This window comes from Lampris incognitus, chromosome 11, assembly GCF_029633865.1.
Source record: "Lampris incognitus isolate fLamInc1 chromosome 11, fLamInc1.hap2, whole genome shotgun sequence".
Lineage (NCBI taxonomy): Eukaryota > Metazoa > Chordata > Actinopteri > Lampriformes > Lampridae > Lampris > Lampris incognitus.
Window position 1 is genome coordinate 40,051,048 of NC_079221.1, and position 23,467 is coordinate 40,074,514.

General features: G+C 44.8%; 1 protein-coding gene across 1 annotated transcript in view; it reads right to left on the reverse strand.

Annotated features, from left to right (window-relative positions):
* Positions 1-7,456: 7,456 nt before the first annotated feature.
* The window catches only part of gtdc1 (glycosyltransferase-like domain containing 1), a 44,526-nt gene continuing 28,515 nt past the window's right edge, over positions 7,457-23,467 (reverse strand). The window contains exons 7-11 of the mRNA XM_056289017.1: positions 20,165-20,274; positions 18,827-18,971; positions 9,069-9,139; positions 8,515-8,606; positions 7,457-8,391 (exon numbers count right to left, since the gene is read on the reverse strand). Of these exons, the coding sequence (XP_056144992.1) occupies positions 8,326-8,391; positions 8,515-8,606; positions 9,069-9,139; positions 18,827-18,971; positions 20,165-20,274 (484 nt within the window). The 3' untranslated portion in view covers positions 7,457-8,325. The remainder of the gene's footprint in view (positions 8,392-8,514; positions 8,607-9,068; positions 9,140-18,826; positions 18,972-20,164; positions 20,275-23,467) is intronic.

The following is a 23,467-nucleotide window of genomic DNA, read 5'->3' on the forward strand; positions in this document are numbered from 1 at the left end:
ACGCAGCTACACCGTACAAACGCCTTAGATTGTATGCAGGATAAATTGCCCTTTAATTTGTGGTACCGACTGTTGCATTCCATTTCTTCTTCTTTTTTTTGGTGAAGATGAATGTTAGACTAATAAGTTGAGGTACTTTCACTTTCTCTGCGAGATCAACAAAATTGAAACTAGAAGAGTGCACTCAGTAAAAGTGCAGGTCCCCACCAGGCGCAACTCCCCTTCTCTGGTGCTTGGACTTGGGCGAAAAACCAGCTGAGGAGTTAGCACTCAATTGCGGTGTAAAATAGTTTTTTTCCCCAAAGGTTTTGAATCATCGCTACCACAAGAGGTCCATACAGTCATAACTGTGCACAAAAATTATTGGGTTGATACAGGGATGGCTGGTATAAATGACCTAACAGGGCTAAGCCCTCCTTATCTTTTACAATAAAGATGAGAAAATTATTGTTAAAAAACCTTAGAACAGATTATTTTGAATTTTGGTGGAACCTAAGAGCAGCAACAGCACTAAATAATCACAAGAAAAACACAAAATACATCTAAATGGGCTCGTTCAAACACAATTGCTTCAGCTTCCATTCGTCTTCGTGTTACGTGAGTGACAGGCGTCTTGGCACGCCCTCGACTTTTGACCAATGACAGCACAGACTACGTACAGCGATGCGCTACTTCTGTGAGAGTGGGAAGGGAGAAGAGTGAGCGACCGTGGCAATGGCGGCCGTGGGCGTTAGCCAAGTGTATTATTTTATTCATCCATTTTCTTCAGTGTTTTTGGAGGGAAAGTTGGAAGTGAAGAGACTGGGGACCCATCGTCCAAACGGTGTTCAAATAACAGAAAATGACAAACGACAAAACCGTGAGTTTTGTGTTACTGGGTTTCAGCGAAAGGACCGGCCAACGCCAGGTGTATAGCTAAGAATTCCCTCTTCTGTTCCCCAGGCGTGCTTTCTGGGGGGAGACGCGGCTTGGACCCAACAAGGGATTGTGGATTTGAAACATTTATCCGACAAAATTAGGAAACTCGAATGCAGCACAAGTCACACTGGAAATAGCGTACAGCTCCCAATGCTGGGTAAAGTTAGCATCGCCGGTCAACTTGATGAGGGCCACCGCATTTCTATACAGAGACACAACGAGCTGGGGAAGAACAACGGGCGTTATCTCGGATTGTGGACTGTATTCTATTTTTGTGGGGCACGTGAGCTAGCTCTGCGGGGGTCCGGCGAATCTCCGACGTCACTCCAGCGAGGCGTTTCTGGAGCTCGTTGACCAGTTCTCTCTCTCTCTCTCTCTCTCTTTTTGATAGCCAAGCACACGTGTAAGACAAGCCAAAACGAGTTGCCTGATTGTATGTTAGCTGTTTATGGACAAACCTGGCTGATGAAATATCGCAGGCACCATTTGTGGCTGTGCGAGCTGCTGAGACGACCGATGTGGCCTGTCTAAGCCAGTGCGTGACTGTGCTCAGGGAACAATCTTCAGCGCACTTTTTCTGAAACGTTGAACTTCACACAAACAGCCATCGCAACCCCCATGACATCTGCAGGGTCGGAGAGGCGTTTCAGTACACTCAAGGGGTTCAACTCATTCCTGCGAAGTACTATGGGACAGGATGGGCCGAACGCCCTGGCTATGCTGTCTACTGTGCGGGACTTCAATGACATGGTGAGTAACCTGTTTGCATCCCAGAAAGGACGTCGATGTGAGCTTCTCTTCAAATAAGGTAGGCCCAAGCCCATAGACCTCTTAAAAGACCACCAGACACGTTGAGCTTTCCTGTCCACATATTGCTTGTCTCGCTTACCGAATTGTTTTGTTCGGGACATGTTTGACAATGTGTTGCAGAACAGTTGTGATGAAAACAGTTGCAGTATTTATTGGCAGTCGTTTTAGTTGGGACACGTTTTGTTGTGCATGCTTAGGTGGTGAGCCCTTTTCTGACGTTGTAGGCTACATGGTTCTGCATTCTGTTCTGTCATGTAGCAGCATATCACTCCATCCTTCTTGCATGTGTTGTTCTTGTTAAAAATGGCATGTGCTAATGTGTACAGCGAAAAATAGTCAAATGGTGTGTGTGTGTGTGTGTGTGTGTGTGTTTTGGCGTCAGGCCATTCCTATACTTCTCTATAGTGTTGTAGTGTGGCTGCTCTAACTTGGTATCTAGGATGTTATGTTGCTGTTGCTGCAGTGTGAACCATATATAGGTGGGTATACTATATATGTTAGCCCACCCACCCAATATCACTACCAGCCATCACTGGATGTGTGTATTCAAAATTGATTAAAATTAAAGGCTTTTGGGCGTCCGGGTGGCGTGGCGGTCTATTCCGTTGCCTACCAACACGGGGATCACCCGTTCGAATCCCCGTGTTAGCTCCGGCTTGATCGGGCGTCCCTACAGACACAGTTGGCCGTGTCTGCGGGTGGGAAGCCGGATGTGGGTATGTGTCCTGGTCGCTGCACTAGCGCCTCCCCTGGTCGGTCGGGGGGGAGGCGAAACTCCTTACTGTCAGGTGAAAAGAAGCGACTAAATATGTATCTGAGGAGGCATGTGGTAGTCTGCAGCCCTCCCCAGATTGGCAGAGGGGGTGGAGCAGCGACGGCTCGGAAGAGTGGGGTAATTAATTGGTCAAGTACAATTCAGCCTTCGCTAAGCCACGCCCCCGAAACGCAGACTGGCCAGTCGCAGCGCAGCATAGGACAGGCTCCGACAGAGGTCCGGCACTGTCATGGCGGCGCTCCGTTGACTCCGATGCAAAAGTTTGAGATTTTCTTCATTTTCGAGCTGGTTTCGTGGACTTTTAGCTCGTTGTGGGTAAACGTTGTGACTGGGGTACTTGTAACAGTGACACTCGCTACCCGGAGAGGTTGGAAGGAGATGTACGTTTTTTTCTCCCCTTTCCAAAACCAAAATCAAACCCTGAAAAGTGTAGGCTGTGGATAAAGCTGTGTGGACGTCCTCAAATCCAGTTGAACCCCTCAAAGATCAACAAGCACAGCTTTGTCTGCTCCAAGGTAAGTAATTACTTTTATTAACCGTAAAATAATGTTAAAGCTTGACGGACTTAGCAACAGTAACCAAGGGGGGCGGGCCTTAGCGAAGGGTGAATTGGGGAGGAAAAAAAGGCTTTTAGGAGGACACTACGTGTTGTGTTCATTTTTTCAACAGCTGCTGTTACTAAAGTCACCAATTAACATGGCCACTCGTTAAACAGAAACGCAGAGTTAGCGATTGTCTTTCCTTCTCTGAATACCTTAAATTCTGTTTATTCAACATGGCATAACGTAGAAAATGATTGTTCCAACCAATCCATTGGAACCACAGCGCCCCCAGCTGCATATCTCTGTAGATGCATGGCCACTGCTTTATTACCGCACAGTGCTAAAACCACAGATGTACGATTAATCTACACAACAAAGCAGTGTCCACTAGTGGTTTTGATTAGTTTTGGTTGATTAGTTGACTATTCTTTGAAACCCCTAACACACACACGCACGTGCGTAACCCAACATATAATTTCCTCCAGGCTATCCACCTGGCGAGGATGGAGATGGCAACAAACCGTGTGGACATGGGTGGATTACCAAACGGGTCTACCGGGCTCAGGGGCCCAAGGGCTCAGGGGGCCCCCTAAACCTGAGCCTCTGCGTGAAGTCGCTGTAATTAACTTTGCATTTCTTGTCACATTGTCAAAGGGCTGAGTTGCCTGATATCAGACAGAATTGTAAACTCTTCACTCTCCATTTCCATCTTCAGGCTGACATGGCCTCCATTCTAACAGATTTCCGTGGGGGAGGGGGTTCGATTTTCCCTTAGCAATCACTGGAGACCAACGTATCCGCCTGAATGTAACTTCTTTTTAAGTCGACACTGATGCATAGCCATTCCAACATACTGGTTTAGGGGTTTTAAGCGTGGAGAGAAGTAAAAACAAACTACGATATTGGGCGATATTGAGAAGACATGCCGTCTGGACAACAGCTTGACAATGGCATTAGTCCTGCCCCTGGCACTGATTGGCTAATCGTTAGTTAGTCCCCCCCATGGTGCCAATGGTATAATCACTTTTTCAACTGAGAAACTGCTGTTTCATGTCATGATGCCAGACCAGAAGAATCAGTCAACCTGGGGAAGTGGGCCGATTCAAAGGTCTAGACCCAGGCAAAGGGCTCAGTCATTCATGTCAATAACAAAGCCCCAAAAATCCTACTGAAAAACTGAAGAAAAATATAGGTGCATGTCTTGGTTAATATGCTGTTGGCATTAATTGTGTGTATGTGCGCTGTAAATCCTGTTGCGATACAGGTGAATTTAGTTATTGTACTGTTGGCTGCAAGACAGTGTACCTGCCCTGCCCGGGGGGCACTTTTACACGTCCATTGTCTTATAATCCACCTATGCGTGTGGAGCCAGACTTGAGGTGTAATGCTTAAAGTGAGAATGGATATTTGACAACTTTATGGTTCGAGGTCACTCATTTATATATATATTTTTCCATTAATAACCATTCAAAGCACACAATTTCGACAACTGTCTGTCTGAAATGCAGTGCAAACCCTGGTGCCAAACTGGATCTTTTGCCACTGCTTGCTAAGTTGCTGTTAAAGAGCCTGTTTGTATCATAAGTGTCAGAGATATAGAGAGAGACAGATATCTGAGGGAAGAGATGTAGCAGAATATTTAAAGTTAGCCAAATGGTACCAATCTAGATGAAGATGGTGTACCTAGACTGCTGCCATGGTGCGTTACCCTTTTGTATGGTTTTGTTTTACTTTACATGTTGAGTCCATATTGTTTCATGTTAACAAACCACCAATGTAGCGAATTCGGGGGCAGCCGGGAAGCGAACCCGGGTCGCCTGTGTAATGACCTACTTTTCACTCTCACAGATGATAACACCGTTTCTGAATTAGCTGTGGAACTTCAGCCTGTTTATTTCGCTCCATGCATAACGTGCACATAATCCGACTGACCCTCGTCTACCTTCCCGCTCCCGTGGCTGCTCTGTTTTACTATCCCATAATTCCCTGAGTCCTTAAAGGTGTATTCCCCTAATACTGAACATCACAGCCCGCACCACGAGTGTCTGTGCTAACCAGTCAACTAAAAGGTCCGACTCGTTAGCCAAGGGCTAGCGAGTCTAGTTATTTGTGGTCATTACACTACTCCTCTCCTTTGGGAAGTGCATCCCTGCGCTTCAGCATATCAGCTCCCTCACGCCTCTGGGTGCACGCGCTTCTGATGGCCTCACGGTCTCACCATCCCACTTCTGACACCAATGTAGCGAATTCAGGGGGCAGCCGGAAACTGCTGCAGCTGGGAATTGAATCCGGGTAGCCCAGACCACGGACAACTGTGCTAACCAGTCAACTAAAGGGTCCGACCCGTTATCCAAGGGCTAGCGAGTCTACACGTGTGAATTTTTCAAGTCAAATTATTTATAAAAGCGAGCGTCTAACTGCCTCAGTGAAAATACTGTACCAATACCACAGCTCAGCAGGCCATTGGTTTTAGTGGTACATAATTATGATATTAACGTGACAATTTTCTGCCGTCTTGAAGGATCTTTGTTTTTTTTTAACAACCTGGGTCCTGTTTTCATAGTTTTTGCCATTTTGCGTATCGTTTATGATATCATTTTACTTAACGGTTTCATTGTAGAGATTTTGGTCACAGGATCACTGCCAGACACAGCTTTACAACAGCGTCTTATGGGGCAACTGAACACGAGTCTTAAACCCGTCCTTTCAACAACAATAAAAAAAGCCCTGAGTGTCTCAGTTACACTGTATACGTGATTTCCTATTATCTATGAATTCTCTATTGCACTGGCTGTGTAGCTTATTGAAGGTAAGTACTACCTAGGCTGCTCATTCCTGCAAGTTGAACCAGGAAGCAGCTGAGCAATGTGATCGACCCTTGATAATATTGGACATTTCAGGTTTACATAAGTCGGTTAAATTGGACTTGTTGACACACGTCTTGACACTTGTGTTCGGTTGCCCCATAAGACGCCATTGTAAAGCTGAGTCCAGCAGGGGCCCCATGTCCAAAACCTCTACAATGAATCCGGAGAGAAAATTATATCCTTACCAAGAAGCACAATGTCAAAAACTACAAAAATAAGACCCAAGTTATAAAAAAAAAAAAAATCCTTTACCCACTTTCTGAAGCACATTCTCCACTCCTGTGTCACTGGGATGACACTTATTGTAAAACTGAGCATCAGGGTGAGTTAATGAACGCACGCATCGACACAACCAGAGATGCTGCACCGTAACTGTTCTCGGTGGGGTGTACTCAGTGAGTGATTGATGTCACCCTTGGGGCTGCAGCGCTTGATAAACATAGCTGACAGAGCTTACACTGCGATCTCCATTTGAAGAAGATTCCATATGCCGAAAGAAACAATTATCTCTATTCTGATCTTTGGGGCTAGCACAGCTGGATAATACGAATTACGTCAATAGTAACAACAGTTGCCATGCTGGTGCCCCCTTGTGCATGCATAACTCCCACTCTTCCATTAGTAGAGTTAAAAAAATAAATAAATAAAATATAAAACCTTGTGCTTTTTGTGGAAGCTAAAGGTGGGGGGCCAAGGGAGGAGGCTCCCCAAAGCTCCCCTGCATCCACCCCCACTTCCTTTTATATCGTTTGTGAGAATGCAAAATGCATCGAGATTGGGGGCTGTGGGTAACTTCGCCCCGGGCTACAGCCGTGTGTCGCGCTCAGTTGTGTGGGTGGACAGTTTGATGCTACACCCTGAGGCTCATGTTACCTCAAAGTCCATTAATAACCTAGATGGGCACCCCTCCAGTAGATCCAGCCTAGCCCTACAAACACACAAACATCTGCATAATAGGAAGATTTTAATTCAGACGCTAACTCTATCTTTCCTCAGGAATCTCCATCCTCCTCCGTATAGGAGCCCGTGCTGTGCTAAGGCTGTTTTTTTTTTTGGTGTGCATTAACACCATGAAAGCTCAAGGAGACATGAAAGGCTGTGGATTCAGGATGCTCCGAGCAACACCTTAACAGAGCCTGTTTAGAAATGGGAAATGACTAAAAAAAGAAAAATGATGCAGTTCTAGTACATTCCCAGGATTTACTTTCAGTCCTATGGTTAACCCTTTTCACCTGTTAAACGTGGATGCACTCATATATGAATGCCAATGTAGGACCTTTTTTTTTTTTGTCCTTGTCTACAGAATTGAATATTTAGGCTATGGAAGAAGGTTCTCTAACGCTATTAGCACTGGAGTCATTGGCAGGACAGGATGCCTGTGTCTGGTGAGAGGAAAGGGATCTAAGGGATTGAAGGCGTCCTACTGATAGCAGTGATTCTACCATCTCTGTGTTATAGTGCAATTCCTTCATATCATTCAGAGGACATAGAAAAAAAAAAAAAAACCTTTTCTGTTGCAAAAAGAAAAAAAAAGGAGAAAACTTGTCAGTATCAGTGGTTTGTAATTTCAGGCAGTAACAACAAGTATATTGAACAGATATCGTACTTGGCGAATGTATGTGCATAGTACATGTACAACATTTCAGACAACTGTCTGAAAGCATATGGAAATCAGTTGATACCAGTCAGTTCAACGGGGGCCCCAGAAGGGCTGAGGGTCTGTTTAGGCACTTTGAAAAAAAAAAAAAGGATTGCAGGGACTCTGGCCCAAACCTGGCAACCCAGGTGGAGAGGCATAGAGCAGCACGTCAAGCCACAACTTGGCTGCCGCTCTGTCGGCGTGGTAAGAGGGGAAAAAAATAGAAGAGAGAGAGAGAGAAACAGAATTCCAGCCTTACGTCTTCCAGTACAAAAGGATAAAAATGGATAAAACCGGATATATGAGGTGGCACCGCCTATGGGAAACATGAAAGCTTTTACACGTTCTCCTTAACTCCCACCACCACTACCTCCCACCTCTCAGAAAACCACACACACACACACACACACACACACATAAAAGAGTCCCCTTCCAGCACGTGAAGATGGGGACATTTACAGGTCCCGACACAATGTCTCCAAAAAAAAAAAAAGGGAAAAAAAGGGGGGGGGGCTGGCTTTGATTTGCAACAGGAGAGGTGCCTGAGACGCTCTGTCTGGGAAGCCACCACAGGTTTGCGGCTCGTGGCTTCGTGTCAGGCATGACGACGGGCCTCAGAAACTCTACTGGCAGACTTTTCCGTCAACCTCTAAATCCATCTCCCTCCGCCGCTAATGGAGTGGAGTGTACCAGCGCTTTGAACAAGCTCCTCAGCAGCGGCCGCCTGCCTCCCCTTTTGGCCGGAGGCCTGTCGGGGGGAACGCAGTGGTCTTCTTAGGCCGCCAGCATTCTCCTGTAACCCTCCTCCAGAGCCGCCCAAGAATAGGCAGCGGTATCGACCTAGAGCGCAGACATGCAGAAAGGCAAGTTGAACGAGAGGGCTGGAAAAATCAGCAGATGAATCAGTCACTGAAGTCAACGTATGGCAGTTCATCCTCCCTGTCATGTCCGAAAGCTAATTACCTTAACATGATGTCTCCTTGCTACGTCTGGACTCTTGCACAGGCCCTGCAATCTTTTACACAGCTGCTCAGGTGTCGAGTACAGATACTCAGCTGTAAAGAAGGAAGAAAGATGAGAGAAAATACATACAAGCATAGGCACATGCACGCACACATGCATACAGGCACATCTTTAATGAAACAAAACCTCAAAGGATAAAGCTAGAAACGGCACACTTTTATAATTAAAAATACATACAACACTGAAGTGGAACAGGTTTTACATAATTGAACCGGTATTCTTTTTAAAGATTCACATTATTAATGCAAATCTAATTGAAGGTAGAGCTGGTTGTGGACCAAAAGATCAGGTATATATGTATATCAGGCGGATATCTTTGTTCTTATATCTTCTTTGAGCTGGGTGAATGTAAAATTTACAGGCCCATTTACAAAGGGAATCCATCGGTATGCTCTCAGGAATACGTCACCTTTTAAGGCAGAGAATCCTTGAAAATTTAAAGAAATGGCAAGGGTTGTGATATTACCCTGCAAACCTGGAAGTATTTGCTTTACCTGGGAATATTTCTGGATACACCAAAGACTTGGGACAGAGTGGATAGCAGCCACAATGGACAGCTTCTAACCTACAATGTTATTGGGAGAGGAAAAAAAAGAAAAAGCAAATGGCTGTAATACACAAACACCAGCTTGCAAGCCTCGAGTTAGAAACCCATCAGCAGAAAATGTCTAGTGTTGGCATAGATTTACTGTAGTTGTTCTCTATGTCCCTAAAATAGCAAACTGAAAACCTTATCCAATGCTAATAATTGCCTGAGCTGAACGGTCGTGTCAAGATGGGTGAAATTGTGTCGCTGTTGACATTGGTTTCTTTTCATGAATGTTTCAGAATAAATGAAGTTTCACACCAGCCAGGCAAATCCAGTGAAAAGAAAAAGGTCCCCAGACATTTCCCAGCAAACCAGTGTTGTACAAGTCACCCTGTTCTCAAAAACATGGGAAGAAAAGCGCTTCATTTATAGAAAGACTTCCATGAAAAAAAACCAAAGACAGAACTTTTAAAAATAACATTGCAAAATAAAATGAGTAAATCCTAATTACTCACTATTTCACTGTTAAAAGCATCACACTGCATAGCTAAACAGATAACTAACACGAGACTCAGTAGGCTGTACTTCATGTTGAGTGTGATTTATTGATGCGTAGGTTGTAACACTGCAAGCACAAACACAAGAATACATGACACGTGAAACAGTTAGAATGAAATTTGTGCAACAATATTACAACAATTCTCCATAGGTTTCCACATGAGGTAAGTAACAGTCTACGTAACTTATGCAGACCAGCTAACGTGTTAACTTAAAAAGCAGCCTATTCCAGCAATTAGCTTAGTTGATTAGCTCAGCAGCTGGCTAGCTTGACTTGTAAAACTGACAACAAAATCTTTTTAACAGCATTTTTGAAGCATATACAAAGGTAAGTAACCATACTCGCAGAAAGATTTACTCCAAGGATCAAACCATAAAACTCTGAGGCTGTTCTGAGCCTGCATGTGTATTGCTTGGCTGTGCTGTGTAGAGTTAAAAAAAAAAGAAAAAGGATGCAGCAATTTGGGGAGTACCTTAAAGCTACAATACCTCAACCTGCTTAATTTACAGCAAACACTACCTTGTTTAAGAACATTCCCTGCTTGGTATAAATATGTTATACCACTATTTACAATGTTTCACCTTTGGTATAAGTAAAACCACATCACTGATGGGTCTAAGGTACTCTTTAGTTGTCCCTTGGCGGAAAGCCTTCACCATGACCTTACACACCTTGCTGTTAGAGCTTGAAATGCCCTTTACTACCAGTCCAAAAGGCCACTCGTTATTTTTGCTTGAATGTTCATTATCAAAACAATGTCGCCATCCTGGAGGTTAGGCTTCTCCTTGGTTCACTTCCTCTGGGGCTGAAGAGTTACTAGATACTCCTGCTTCCACCTTTTCCAGAAGAATTTTGCCAAGCTCTGGGCCTGGCACCCCTGTCCCTTACACAGGTATTCAAGTTCAAAGTTCCGTCGGGATGTGGGAGTAATACTCACCTTCTAGGCTAGGAGAGTGGCAGGCATGAGTATCTCAAGAATCTTTGCATCATATGAGATGGGACCCAGAAGTCTGGAGTTCATGAGGGCCATAGCTTCTGCCATGAGGGTTGTTGGAACTTCATGGGTCAGTTGAGTAGCCCCATTCATCAGCAGTGTATCAAGGACCCATCGAGCCACACCAATCATTCTCTCCCATGCTCCACCCATATGCAAGGAATGAGGTGCATTAAATGTCCATGTACAGCCTTGGTCTTCCAGGTAGTCCTTGATCTTAGGATCATTTGTGTTAATCTGAAGCTCCCTGCATGCTCCAGTGAAGTTTGTACCTGTGTTTGACAGGTCCACATATCGACAGAAAGCACCTCTAGGCATTGCTGAAACTTGAGATCGACATAGATTCAATGATTTCCAAGTGGACAGCTCTGGTATTAAGACAAGTGAAAATAACTGCCTAGCTTTTGCTATGCGCAGCATCTCCTCATGTGCGACGGGTTGTCACACACCATGGACAGAAGACATCAAGTCCTACCTATGTGAAAAGTGGATCCATGGCCACTCTGTCAGCAGGCAGGTATCTTCTGAACCTCGAGACTTGCCCCCCAACCTTCTACAGATGACACATTTTAATATTATGCTGAAGATGAGCCTCTTCCCTCCTGCTATCGAGACACCAGCGGTACGCAGTGTGCCCTCTGTAAAGTGGCAACCTTGGTGGTCTACTTGATCATGACAGCGCTAGACTAGGAGAGTGGCTATGTGATGACCAGCTGGTAAGATCAGCAGCTGTTTCTCTTGGTCTTCCACTTCAGCTTTGTGGATGTGACCTCCCACCCTAAGCAATCCATTTTTGTAACGAAAGGGGTCCAATTTTACTAGAGAGCCGTGGTGGTGAGCTTTAATGCCTTGAGTTAGACATTTGAGCTCCTCCTTGTACACATCCTCCTGCACTGCCTTGAAGATGGCTGTTTTGGCCTGAAAGAGCTCTGGGGTGCATGACTGATTGCAGTGATGCCATCCTTTACACTCACCAATATGAGTCTCACTGGAGAAGGACTTGGCTACATGAACAAGGGTAACCATATCTAATACAAGAGCCTTCCAAGTAGAGAAGTGTTCAAACTTTTGTCATCCGAGAGACTGCTCTGTGACCTTGGTTGCAAGAGAGCTAACTTGAGGTCGAATCTCTTCATCTGTCTCTGGTTGCACAAGCTCAAACATTTCAGTCTCATTATCTTGATCTGTGTTTGTCTGGTTGAGAAATGGTGGGCTGAAGAACCAACTGGATAAAGCCAGGTAAGCCACTGGAATTAGCCTGGTTCCATGGTCTGCAGGGTTCTCTTCAGTGTTCACATAATGCCACTGTTCTGATTTGGTGGAACTTCTTATGCAAGCTACGCTGTTAGCTACGTAGGTGTAGAACCTCCTATTGTGGATGTAGCCAAGAACAATGCAACTGTCTGTGAAGACCTGACTGCATGTAACTCCAGGTCTACCGGGCTGGATCAGTTCTGCCCGCTCGACCACTACGACTGCTGCACGCAGCTCCAGACGTGGTATGGTGCGCACTGGATAAGGAGCCAGCTTCAATTTGCCCATCACAAACCCTACATGCCACTTTCCATCAGAGTCCGGGACACATATATAAGCTACAGCAGCTATTGCCATAGTAGAAGTATCGCAGAAAACGTATAGTTCTGTCCATCTACAATATGACAGAGATTGGAATGTATGGTCTCAATGTGAAACAATTCCAGCTCAGTTAATGAGTCGGTCCACACCTTCCACTGTGCTTCCTTCTCTGGTGGGAGTGGCACATCCCACTCATACTGCTCTGAGGAAAGGTCTCTTACTAAGGCCTTGCCTTGCACTGTGATGAGAATAGCAAATCCAAGGGGATCATATAGACTATTGACAATGGACAGTATGCCTCGCCGAGTGAACGGTTTAACATCTTGCGACACTCTGAAGGTGAAACTGTCACTATGGAGTTTACCCAAACTCTATTGAAGGGTCAGGAGGTCTGCTCCTAAATCCAGATCCTTAAAATCACCTGCTCGTTCTTCCAGAGGAAAGGCCTCCGTAAACTTTGCGCTATTTTAAGCTATTTTGTGAAGCCTCAAGTAGGTATTTGATGTGCTGGAGGAGATCAGTAGCTTCAACTTCCCTTGACATTGAGGTGAGTCCATCATCCATGTAAAAATTCCTGAGAATGAACTCCATTGAATCTGTGCCGTATTCAGTTTCCACTTGCTCTGCAGCTTTCCTCAGCCTATATGTTGCCACCACTGGCGATGGACTATTCCCAAACACATGCACAGTCATCCAGTAGTCAACAGTCTCCTTATCTGGGTCGTTATCTCTGTGCCACAGAAACCGGGGGAAGTTGCACGTGGAGTCGCCAGCCACTTCTTTTCACCTGACAGTGAGGAGTTTTGTCAGGGGGACGTAGTGCGTGGGAGGCTCACGCTATTCCCCCAGTTCCCCCCTCCCCCTCAAACAGGCACCCTGACTGACCAGAGGAGGCGCTAGTGCAGTGATCAGGACACATACCCACATCTGGCTTCCCACCCACAGACATGACCAATTGTGTCTGTAGGGACACCCGACCAGGCCGGAGGTAACCTGGGGATTCAAACTGGCGATTCCCATGTTGGTAGGCAACGGAATAGACCACTACGATACCTGGACGCCCCTAACCTGGGAATGTATTTAAGTGCCTTTTCCACCCTGGTCTGGCTTGGGGTACTGGAGAGATTGAATGCAAAACTCGGGTCGTTTTTGGTCTTTGCCTTAGCACATACACATTTGACAAAAAAGCTAAATGGTGGGTAGGAGACATGATAATCATCTTTGTACTTGGAGCCTTCCATGATCCAGTGCTCCCATAGGCTGAAAGGAAGCTTTTTGACTACAGGATTAACGCCTCTTGCAGTGTCCAGATATGCCAGACCAGGCAAGTATCCACCCGATTTAGCAGCATCTATCTCCAGTTACAAGTCACCTAATTCTCTGAGCTGTGCATTCTTTGTTTGAGATGCATGGAAAGGTCTTTAACAATTTCAGTAGGGCATGTTCGATCACTTTTGGGCATCCATAACATTCCTCTAAGCACTGCGATATCATATTGACCACTGGTGTAGGGTTATGAACGTGCACTGACCGCATCCGCATTGCCTGTGCTGCTGACTCCGGCCCAAGCCATTTGACTAAGAGGTTGAGCTCCTCCTGGTCACCCTTGTAACTGCTTGGAAATATGATTTCCATGCCCAGTAATATTCTGGACGGTCATCAAAGGCAAGGAGCCCAGAGCTCACCATCTCTTTAATTACAAGACACTGGGCTAGGTCGGAGATATGAGGAGTTTCAGGTGAGTATTCCTTTGTTAAGAATGCACGAGAGAGGGCAACGCATACTGTATGCTGTCATTGGGTTTGTGCTCATCTGCATCCTCATGAGGTTTTAATATTGAATTTACTGCGCAGCTGCAAGGGGGTGGTCCATTTGAGCCCTGTTGGGCGTTATCATGAGAAGCCAGCTGCTGTGTCATTGCATCTTTAAGCTGCTGTTGAGCATGTTGTACAAATGAATGATTCTCTATGTACTCTGTGGTGCGTGTTGCTGGTTCTTCATGAGTTAAATCCTGTAACTTACCAAGATGACCTTCTTCCAAATCTGCTGCTGCAGATGCTGTTATAGCTTCTTTCTATAGCTTTAATACATAAATGTTTGCCACTACTTCTGCCTTAGGCAGGGCTGCTTCAGCTGAGTCTCTTTGGTGCTGTGCTTCTATCAAAGCTTTCTCTCTCATTATGGCTGCCTCCTTTTCTGCATAGGATACCTTTATTTTTGCTGCTTCGGCTTTAGCTCTAGCCCTGATGGCTGCAGCGCTAGCAGATGACCTGCTTGAACCCACAGAGGACTTGTGACTTGAGGCTCGGAACCCTGTTTGCAGAGACAGACATTCTTCATCCTGGCTATAAGTAGTGTTTCTTGAGGGACTCTGAAGGTTGAAGCAGCAGCATGGCGTTCACAGAGTTATTTCGCACGCTTTTTCCACTGTGTAAATGTCTTTACTATTCTGCCCTCACAAATGCATCGCACTGCATAGCTAGACAGATGGCTAACACAGAACTCAGTAGGCTGTACTTCATGTAGAGTGTGATTTACTGAAGCTTAGGTTGTAAAACTGAAAGCACAAACACAATAATACATGACAGTTACAATGAAATATGTGCAATGATATTACAATTTTTTTCTACACAGGTTTCCAAATGAAGTAAGTAACTGTCTACGTAACTTATACAGACCAACTAGCATAATGTGTAAACTTGGGATGCAGCCTATGCTAGTAATTAGCTTAGCTGATTAGCTCAGCAGCTAGTTGGCTCAACTCATAAAACTGAGGACAACAAAATCTTTTTAACAGCATTTTTGAAGCACATACAAAGGTACTAGTCCAAGGATGAAACAAAAAAAAACTGTGGAACTGAACTAAGCGTGCATGTGAACTGCTTGGCTGTGCTGTGTAGACTAAAAAAAACAACATGGAGGATGCAGCAATTTGGGGAGAACTTTAAAGATACAGTACCACAACCTGTGTAATTTACAGCAGACACTTAGTAGTTCAACTTTGAACCATGCTGACCACCATACTTGCCAACATATTTAAATACAGTGCAGATTTTTAAGGGAGTTGTTCCTTATCTGATGCGAGGGTCTAAGGACAGGATGTTGTGTTGCTGTAAAGCCCCTTGAGGCAAATTTATAATTTGTGATATTGGGCTATACAAATAAAATTGACTTGCCTTGACTTGACTTGCACATTGTAAATTAATTTTGAAAACTTTTTAAATCTCATTCCTTGCCATAACTTTGCTGCATCATTTCTCAAGCATATACACCAAATTTTTTTTCAGGGCTGTAATTTCAAAGGATTTTTACTGATGGACGAAGAACATGCCACCCTGCAAACTGTCTTTACAAATGCTGTCACACCTCGCAAGGAGACGCAACAGTTTGCTGGATTGCAATACTTCTTTCAAACATTTAAACCTGAAACTATACTTTGCTCAATGAATAGTGTTCAAAAGACAAGCGATGCTAATAAAGCTAATTTCGAGGTATGGCAAGTCCATAGCCCCCTGGTCTATGAATCAGAATGTATGAAAGCGATTATTAAGGTCAGTTCCGTTCCAATGGCATAATGTGTATGCGTGCAAATGGTTATCAGGCTTTTCATCTCAAATATAATTAGCTGATAATTTTGCCGGGCTAAATTACTTCATCACTGCAGGGCATGAATAGTCGTCTGCTCACATTGCCTACTCATAATTAATCAGATTAAGCCAAATTCAACAATAATGAGGATGAAACACATTGGTGACACCTCAGTTGGGCAATATGAGTGGACCACTCATTCTGTTGAAGCTGCTCTCTAGGGCTTTTACACTTGGAATGAGGGACACGGCTACACCACCTCAATACTAAACGCTTCGAATGCTAAGCAACACTCATAAAAAGGAACAGCCACGCCAGTCTGTTCCTTGAAGGGTCTTTGTCAGTAAGCACGAGTAAAAAAGGCAAAGAAATGAGCCAGTTTTAGGTATTCAATACTCCCCTCCACCTGAGTATAGCTCTCAGGGGGGGAAACCCCAGTGTTTATATAGACCCATTCAATGCATACATTCCCATGTGCATTGTCTGCAGCCTCCAAAAAAAACAACCTACACATGTGCACGCTTGCATATACTTAGATGAGCATACGTGTCTTCACAATTATGGAGTTGACTCTCAATACAGCTTAGTGGGTGGGCTGTGTTTCTCAGCTCCCCCCTGGTTTGGGACCGAAAGAAGTAGTAACATCTTTGTATGAGGCTTCCCCCCGAAGTGACATCATTTCCTCGAGCTAAGAAGGACAGTGGTTTGGGTTTTTTTTTCCTTGCCATTTTTACGCTACTTTATTTTCATGTGGATCCAAGATTCTCGCCATGGCCCCCCCGACTCGTTTTCCTCTTCTGCTTAGACAAATCCTCATGCTCGTCTTACCGGTGAGCACGCAGCAGAGTCACCTTCTCTCCACATAAACTCAAGACGAGGATGACGTCCCCTCCGCTGCCTTTTGTTACTGATGCATTACTTTGGCTGCTGCCGCTGAAACTGTAGGAACACTAAGGAGTGATTTCACTGAAAACATATTACACCTCAATTAGTCATGCTTGGGCACATGACCGCACACAGCGATTGTGCCACTGTTGTGACAAGCCATTTGCTGAAAAAAAGAAAAAAGGTATAGTACTGGCTTACCCGACTATTTTACTTGCATTAATTAGGCTTTTTTTTTTTTAAACTTTTCATCTTCCTGCTTTTGCTGGCTGACCAGCACGTCACTGCTCTGGTCGTATACTCGAGGAAATGAGTGTCAGTAGTGCCCCAATAGTAAGAAAATAAGCTCCTATGTAAGGCTATTATAAGGCCTCATTTTTCTACTTTAGTTAAGGGTATGAAATGACCTGAGGGGAGTCTGATAAGATCACAACCTTTCACATACTTCAGAATTTGGACTTAGTAAAGAAGACTGCTTTCTAGAGTGAGCCTGTGGTGCTTTCCAACAGTGTGAAAACACTTAATGTGTTGAATGTGTTGCATTACACCGAAAGTTCATTCATTTCAAATGAGACCGTCTGTTAAACTGTGCATCATTGCATTGGGGTTGCATTGCAAATGCATTACGTTACCATTTGAAATTTGCATGCATTAGGTTGATCCTGCTTTTTTTTTTTTTTTGCATTATAGATGCATGAGAAAACTAAACTCAATGTTTTTGAGTTGACAGTGATATTCATAATACATTTCTATCATCTAATAGAAAGTAATTCTGCATATGGTAACATTGTCATAACCATGATACATAAAGTTGCATAAGTTATTGATATACCCCAAAAAAATTTGACGTTTACATAAGTCATACTCCTCCCTAGTCAAAATTATGGTATTGGAGGAAAACTAGTTACATATTGTCAAAAAACATCTGTTTGTTAAATTTCCATAAATATACAAAGAAGTGTTGTGCAAGTTTGGGTAGCCCAAGACCGCAGTTATAAGATTTTCTTCCATCTTCAAATGCAAGTAACCTTATGTACTGCTCGGCACCATATTCACATAAACATGATAAAAAAGCATGTTATGCATTATAGGTGCTATATATGAGCATTAATAGACCAGCAAACAACCATTTACTATGTAAAGAGATAGTGGAGTATCGGTGTCCTGAGCAGAGAATGAAGTCACATTTCGTGTGTGTGTGTGTGTTGTAATCCGAGTTTCTCTGTATTTTGTTTTGGAAGCCAGTTCGGCAGTGCGTGCATGGTAATGCATGTGAGGTAGCTAGCGTTAGCAGGATAGCACACAGGCTAATAATTACGTTACATGGCTTTAGGTCACTTAGCAGATGAAAGAAATAGCTCCTTTGGTCAGGCGTCCCTACAGACACGATTGGGCATGTCTGCAGGTGGGAAGCCAGCTGTGGGTAGGTGTCCTGATTGCTGCACTAGCGCCTCCTCTGGTCGGTCGGGGCACCTGTTTGGGGGGGAGGGGAACTGGGGGGAATAGCGTGATCCTCCCATACGCTACGTCCCCCTGGCGAAACTCTTCACTGTCAGGTGAAAAGAAGCAGCTGGCGACTCCAAATGTATCGGAGGAGGCATGTGGTAGTCTGCAGCCCTCCCCAGCTTGGCAGAGGGGGTGGAGCAGCGATCGGGATGGCTTGGAAACAATTGCGGAGAAAAAAAGGGGGGGGGGGGATCCACAAAAAAAAAAACTCCTTACCAAGCTGAATATATTACTAATGTTAATAAAATAACTCTATAATGTAAAACAGTCAATGTTCCAACCAACAAAATAATAGCCAAGAATGCGAGGGGGGGGCGCAAAGGGAGGGGTAAGGTTTTTTTTTTTGTCTGAGATGTTGGTGCTGAATGTTGCATAAAGCACCTTTAAGTCTTTGAACTGTAAGTTGAGTGTATATATATGCCTGTGTCCAACATCAGATGTGTGTATTGGGTGCCCACACATGTTGTATCTAAATGTGTATGCAATATTTCCTAATGTGTTTAGACACACAAGAAACAAAACATTCAGCCAGATTTCGCTCTCAGGTTAAGTTCATGAGTTTTAACTGACTAGTTGTGAGAATGAGTTAAAAGCAAAACTAGAAAGGCAAACTCACATCGCCACACCAAAGAACTCGTGCTTTGCGGTGGAGACGACAACGTCTGCTTGGCAAAGCACTCGGAGGTAGCCATCTTTACTGGGAAGGAAGCCCCAGTTGAGGATATGGGCATCCAACTGTTCTCTGGCCTCAGCAAAGATTTCTGGAATGGGAGAAAATGGACAGAGACATGCTAGTGTCTACAGCTGACAATAATGTCTTTGTTACTTTGGAACTGCCATCAGATAGCATGATTTGATACGTCCACATTGACTGAGTCAAAAGCCAAAAAGACTGACGTGCTTTGTCAGAGCCAAGTACACTGTCTCAATTTAGGAGCTTTTTATTGCCGAGGTCCTGCAATGGAGGCAATTAGATTTCCATTTGAGAGAATGCCGTTTAATGGGGAATAAAAGAATTGAAATAACGCAACTGCAGTGCATGTCATTGGGAAGCCATCTGCCGTGACATTTTGGGTTTCTAATGAGTTCCATGCTGCCGTCTCCTTGCTGAAAAAGTGATGAGCTAGGGAAGTTGTCTGGAGAGAAAAAGTATTTGAGGAGCGTGCACCAGTGAGCAAGGGAATGAGGCTGAATTCCTGAAAAATTAGAGGGAAAAGACGTTTTTATCTCATTTAAAAAAGGGTTGCAAAGGCTCAAAGGATAAATTTTGAATTTATGACACGTGGCTCAGATATGCTATCATAAGAAGGGAAAGAAGTACAGGTAAGGGGTGAAAATAATCAATACAGTGACCCTATTACGAAAATCAAAGTAGATTAAAATTGTCCTAATGTGATTGCCTTCCGAGCAATCATAAACGTAATTACTGAATATGAGACAAAATTTATGGCCGGCCTTTCCATCTGTTTATGCTTCTATAAAAGTTTACATCCCAATATAAGAGAGTGTGTTTCCTGTAAATCGGTCTTTGCTTCCAGCCAGTGCAGGGAGTGTGTATTAATTAACTTAACACTGTGGTGTAAATACATTTGAGTGTCTCAAAGTCATTATAGCATCATCAGCTGCAAATGGAGAGTGTATTTTATCAATTAAAAAGTGTCCCGGGGGCTAAATGGAATGGCCCATGGGATGACCTTAACCTTTAATCTAATCTAATAACCAATAACATTTAAAGCCAGAATATTTACACCCTGCCTTGGATGCAACAACTTTCAATAAACCTTAACGTCAAGCGCACAACTCCTCAAAGGTGACTAAAAAGTCAGCAAAGTTTTCTCTCTCAGATTGCCCAAGTTATCACACTGAACTGCGGCTTTGGGACTTATAATGAAAGCCAGCACCCCGTAAGCTGTGTGTGTGTGTGTGTGTGTGTGTGTGTGTTTGAGTTGTGTACCTGGCACTTTGGTATAGGTCTCCCCCAGGACGGACAGTTGAAAGTCTAGGTTTCTCTCTTTCAGCTTCACCAGGGTCTTGAAGAACAGCTCGGGGTCTTTGTCGTGCTCCCTGCAAGTCCCAAACACAAACAGAATGCAGACTCTTTTGATACCTCTCTGTCCACAAGCACACGCAAACACACAGAGAGAGGACGGCGCACTCTTCTCTTGGTATGCCAAGAGCCGCAGGCTTACACTACCAGGCCCAGCTCACCTCTCTCATTTATCCATTCCCTCACGGGCCAGCAGATGCACACATAAACACACACACATGGCACAACCATCCAGGTTGTACGAGTGGCAGCAGCAAACTGCAAGAGAGATCATAGCGCTCTCCAGAGGGCAATTGACTGCGATATGTGTGGCTGCGATGCACCAGGTGGGGGGATTTAATAAGCTGACAGGAGATCCCTGTTCTGTTCTGATCTTCTCTGTTCGGCGAGCCACTCATCCTTGATGCGCACCCTTTTTGCCCGGGAGGTTGAGTTTCCTAGTTAACACACAGGTGCTAGGCTCAGCTGCGGAGCAGATGTCACACCAGGGCTAGAGGCCTGCCACTCATCTCTGTGCTTATCCAGACGAGCGAGATCACGTTTTAAGTGTGCCCAGCTAACCGCCATCTATGTTTGTTATCGACGACAGCTTGCAGGTTCCCTCGTGTTGCTGTTGAGTTGGGAGTTTTTTTTTTAACCTCGCATTGCTGTAAAAATATCAACGAAGGTTGAATCGGTTCATCTGGATACAACGTTTATTGACAGATACGTTTCATCACTTGTCAAAGTGACCTCTTCAGACTGAAGAGGTCACTTTGATTTTTCCGCTTCCGGTGTGGGAAGATGGTGGCACGATTTCATGTTTGCAGCAGCCTCACCTAGTACCAGTGTGGGAAGATGGCGGCACGAATTCACGTTTGCAGCAGCCTCACCCAGCACCTGTGTGGGAAGATGGCGGCACAAATTCACATTTGCAGTGGCCTCATCCAGTACCGTCTAAGTTTGTCTTTGTTTGATGGTGGGGAGAGCTGGCGCTGGATCGGCTGGAAGAGCCTGATCTGCTGCGTCCTGTGGGCCCAGGGACCACGGCCCTGCCCAGAGCTGCGCCAGAGGAGGTAACACCGAGGGTGGTCTGACAGGCTCCGGAAGCAGGGCAGGCTAAGCTAACTGCTAGCCCATGCAGACCGGCAGTTCTGATAACACCGAGGGTGGTCTGGCGGCGGCCTCACCTGGCATTGACTGTGGTGTTTTTGATGTCGTCGTGTGGAGTGCGGGGAGGTGTGTCAACTCAAGTCAATTTTATTTGTATAGCCCAATATCACAAATTACAAATTTGCCTCAAGGGGCTTTACAGTAACACAACATCCTGTCCTTAGAACCTCGCATCGGTTAAGGAACAACTCCAGGGTGTCTGGCTGGGAGAGCTGGTGCTGGGTCGGGGCTGGGAGAGCTTGGTCTGTTGCATCCGGTGGGCCAAGTACCACAGCCCTTGCCTGGAGCTGCGCCCGAAGAGGAAACACAGAGGGCGGTCTGACAGGATGTGGAAGCGGGGCAGGCTAAGCTACATGCTAGCCCATGCAGACCGGCAGTTCCGACAGTCATCTGGGCTGGCGTTCGTTCCCTTCGACTGTGATTTTTTTGTTGTTGTTGTTTAGTTTGGATGTATGTGTCAGTTTGGACATGTGTGTTCTTGTAGTTTTTGGATATGTTTTTGTCTTTGTGTTGCACTGCTGTGGGCTGGGGGAAACGGCATTTTGTTTCATTTCATGTACTTGCATACATGACATGAAATGACAAACGAAGTGTTCCTGATTCCTGATTGGCTTCTTTGATTTTCTTACCTGGATTATTGAGCATGCATCAGGGCATTTTGCTGTAAAAATAGGCCCAATGATACAAATGCACTGAGAATGTTGATTTGTCACCTGCTTGTATGCTGTCATTAAGTGTTACACAGTGTGATATGAGTAAAGGCTTCGGTGCTGAGGCTAGTTAGGCAGATTGGGGCTTGCCTGGTGCAGTAATTGGATGGGTTCCGCCTGAGATGAGTGGGATTTTTTTTTTCTGATTCAACCACGCTAAGGGACATTTGAGATCTTGATGGTGAACTATCGAGTAATCCACCATGCTGCAGGGCTGAGGAAGGAACGTTGCTTTGCTAAAAAAAAAAAAAAATGTAAAAAAAAATAATAAAGTAGATTTATTTTTTTTAGTTTCTACTACACCAGTACTTCATTTTCTACCTTCCCACACATCACTCCCTCCCATTAGCATTCGAACCTGTCCTTTCATCCCCAGTTGCAGGCGGTCTGACACAACAATGAAGACATCACATAGTGGAACATCAACCCCCCTCCCTCGTCATACATAGGTAGACCCATTATTCCATTCTGTCTTTGTTAAATCTAATTGTGTGAGAGAGAAAAAAAACTTCACACTTCACGTTTTTTGGCTAAAGAAAGCAGAAGTGTGTGAAGGTCAAACGCTCTCTGCAAAGCTGACAAAGAGTCCTTCTTGCGCTACCTCAGTGGGATTTCCTTAGGTGAGGTATTAGAGAGAGCTTATTTATTCTCATTTCCACCGCTCATATTCATTGGCTTCCCCTGTGGATAAGAAGCTAATTCCCTTATTTCCTAGCCTTTTTAACTCCTTACGCGAGGCATGAATCCCTATTCCCCCATTACTGATACAGGGGAGGACAATGGGTGAATGAAACGGTGATAACGGAACACCCCCCCCCCTCCTCCTCTGAAGGAAAATGAGTGTTAATTAATGTGTGGGATGTGACTGTCAGGAAGAGCTTCCTGAGCCAATCCTTACATACATGCTCACACGTGCACGCACACACACAGACACTAATGGCTATGCATACCGACGAGCGCGCGCACACATGCGTGTAGAAATATGCACCGCGTGTTTACTCCATTCGATATCACATATGCACAAACAAATATACCCCGGGTATAGACCACGTATGTGAACACAGACATGAACATAACCAATGCACTCATGCAAACACACATGCACGCACACACACACACACTCCCCTGTACAGTTGTACGAGGCCTGGCTCCCTACTGATGACCTAGATCTTTTAATGAGGACCGTTAACCCCCAGCGACAGTCAACCAAGTCTGAGCTGTCAGCCCACTGATTAGTGTGTGAGTGACAAACAAAAGCTATGTGGCATCATCTTCATATAATCATCCTCGCTGCCGATGCCCCACTAATCTGCTGCTAAGGCGAATAGAGGTTGTTCACCCAATCTAA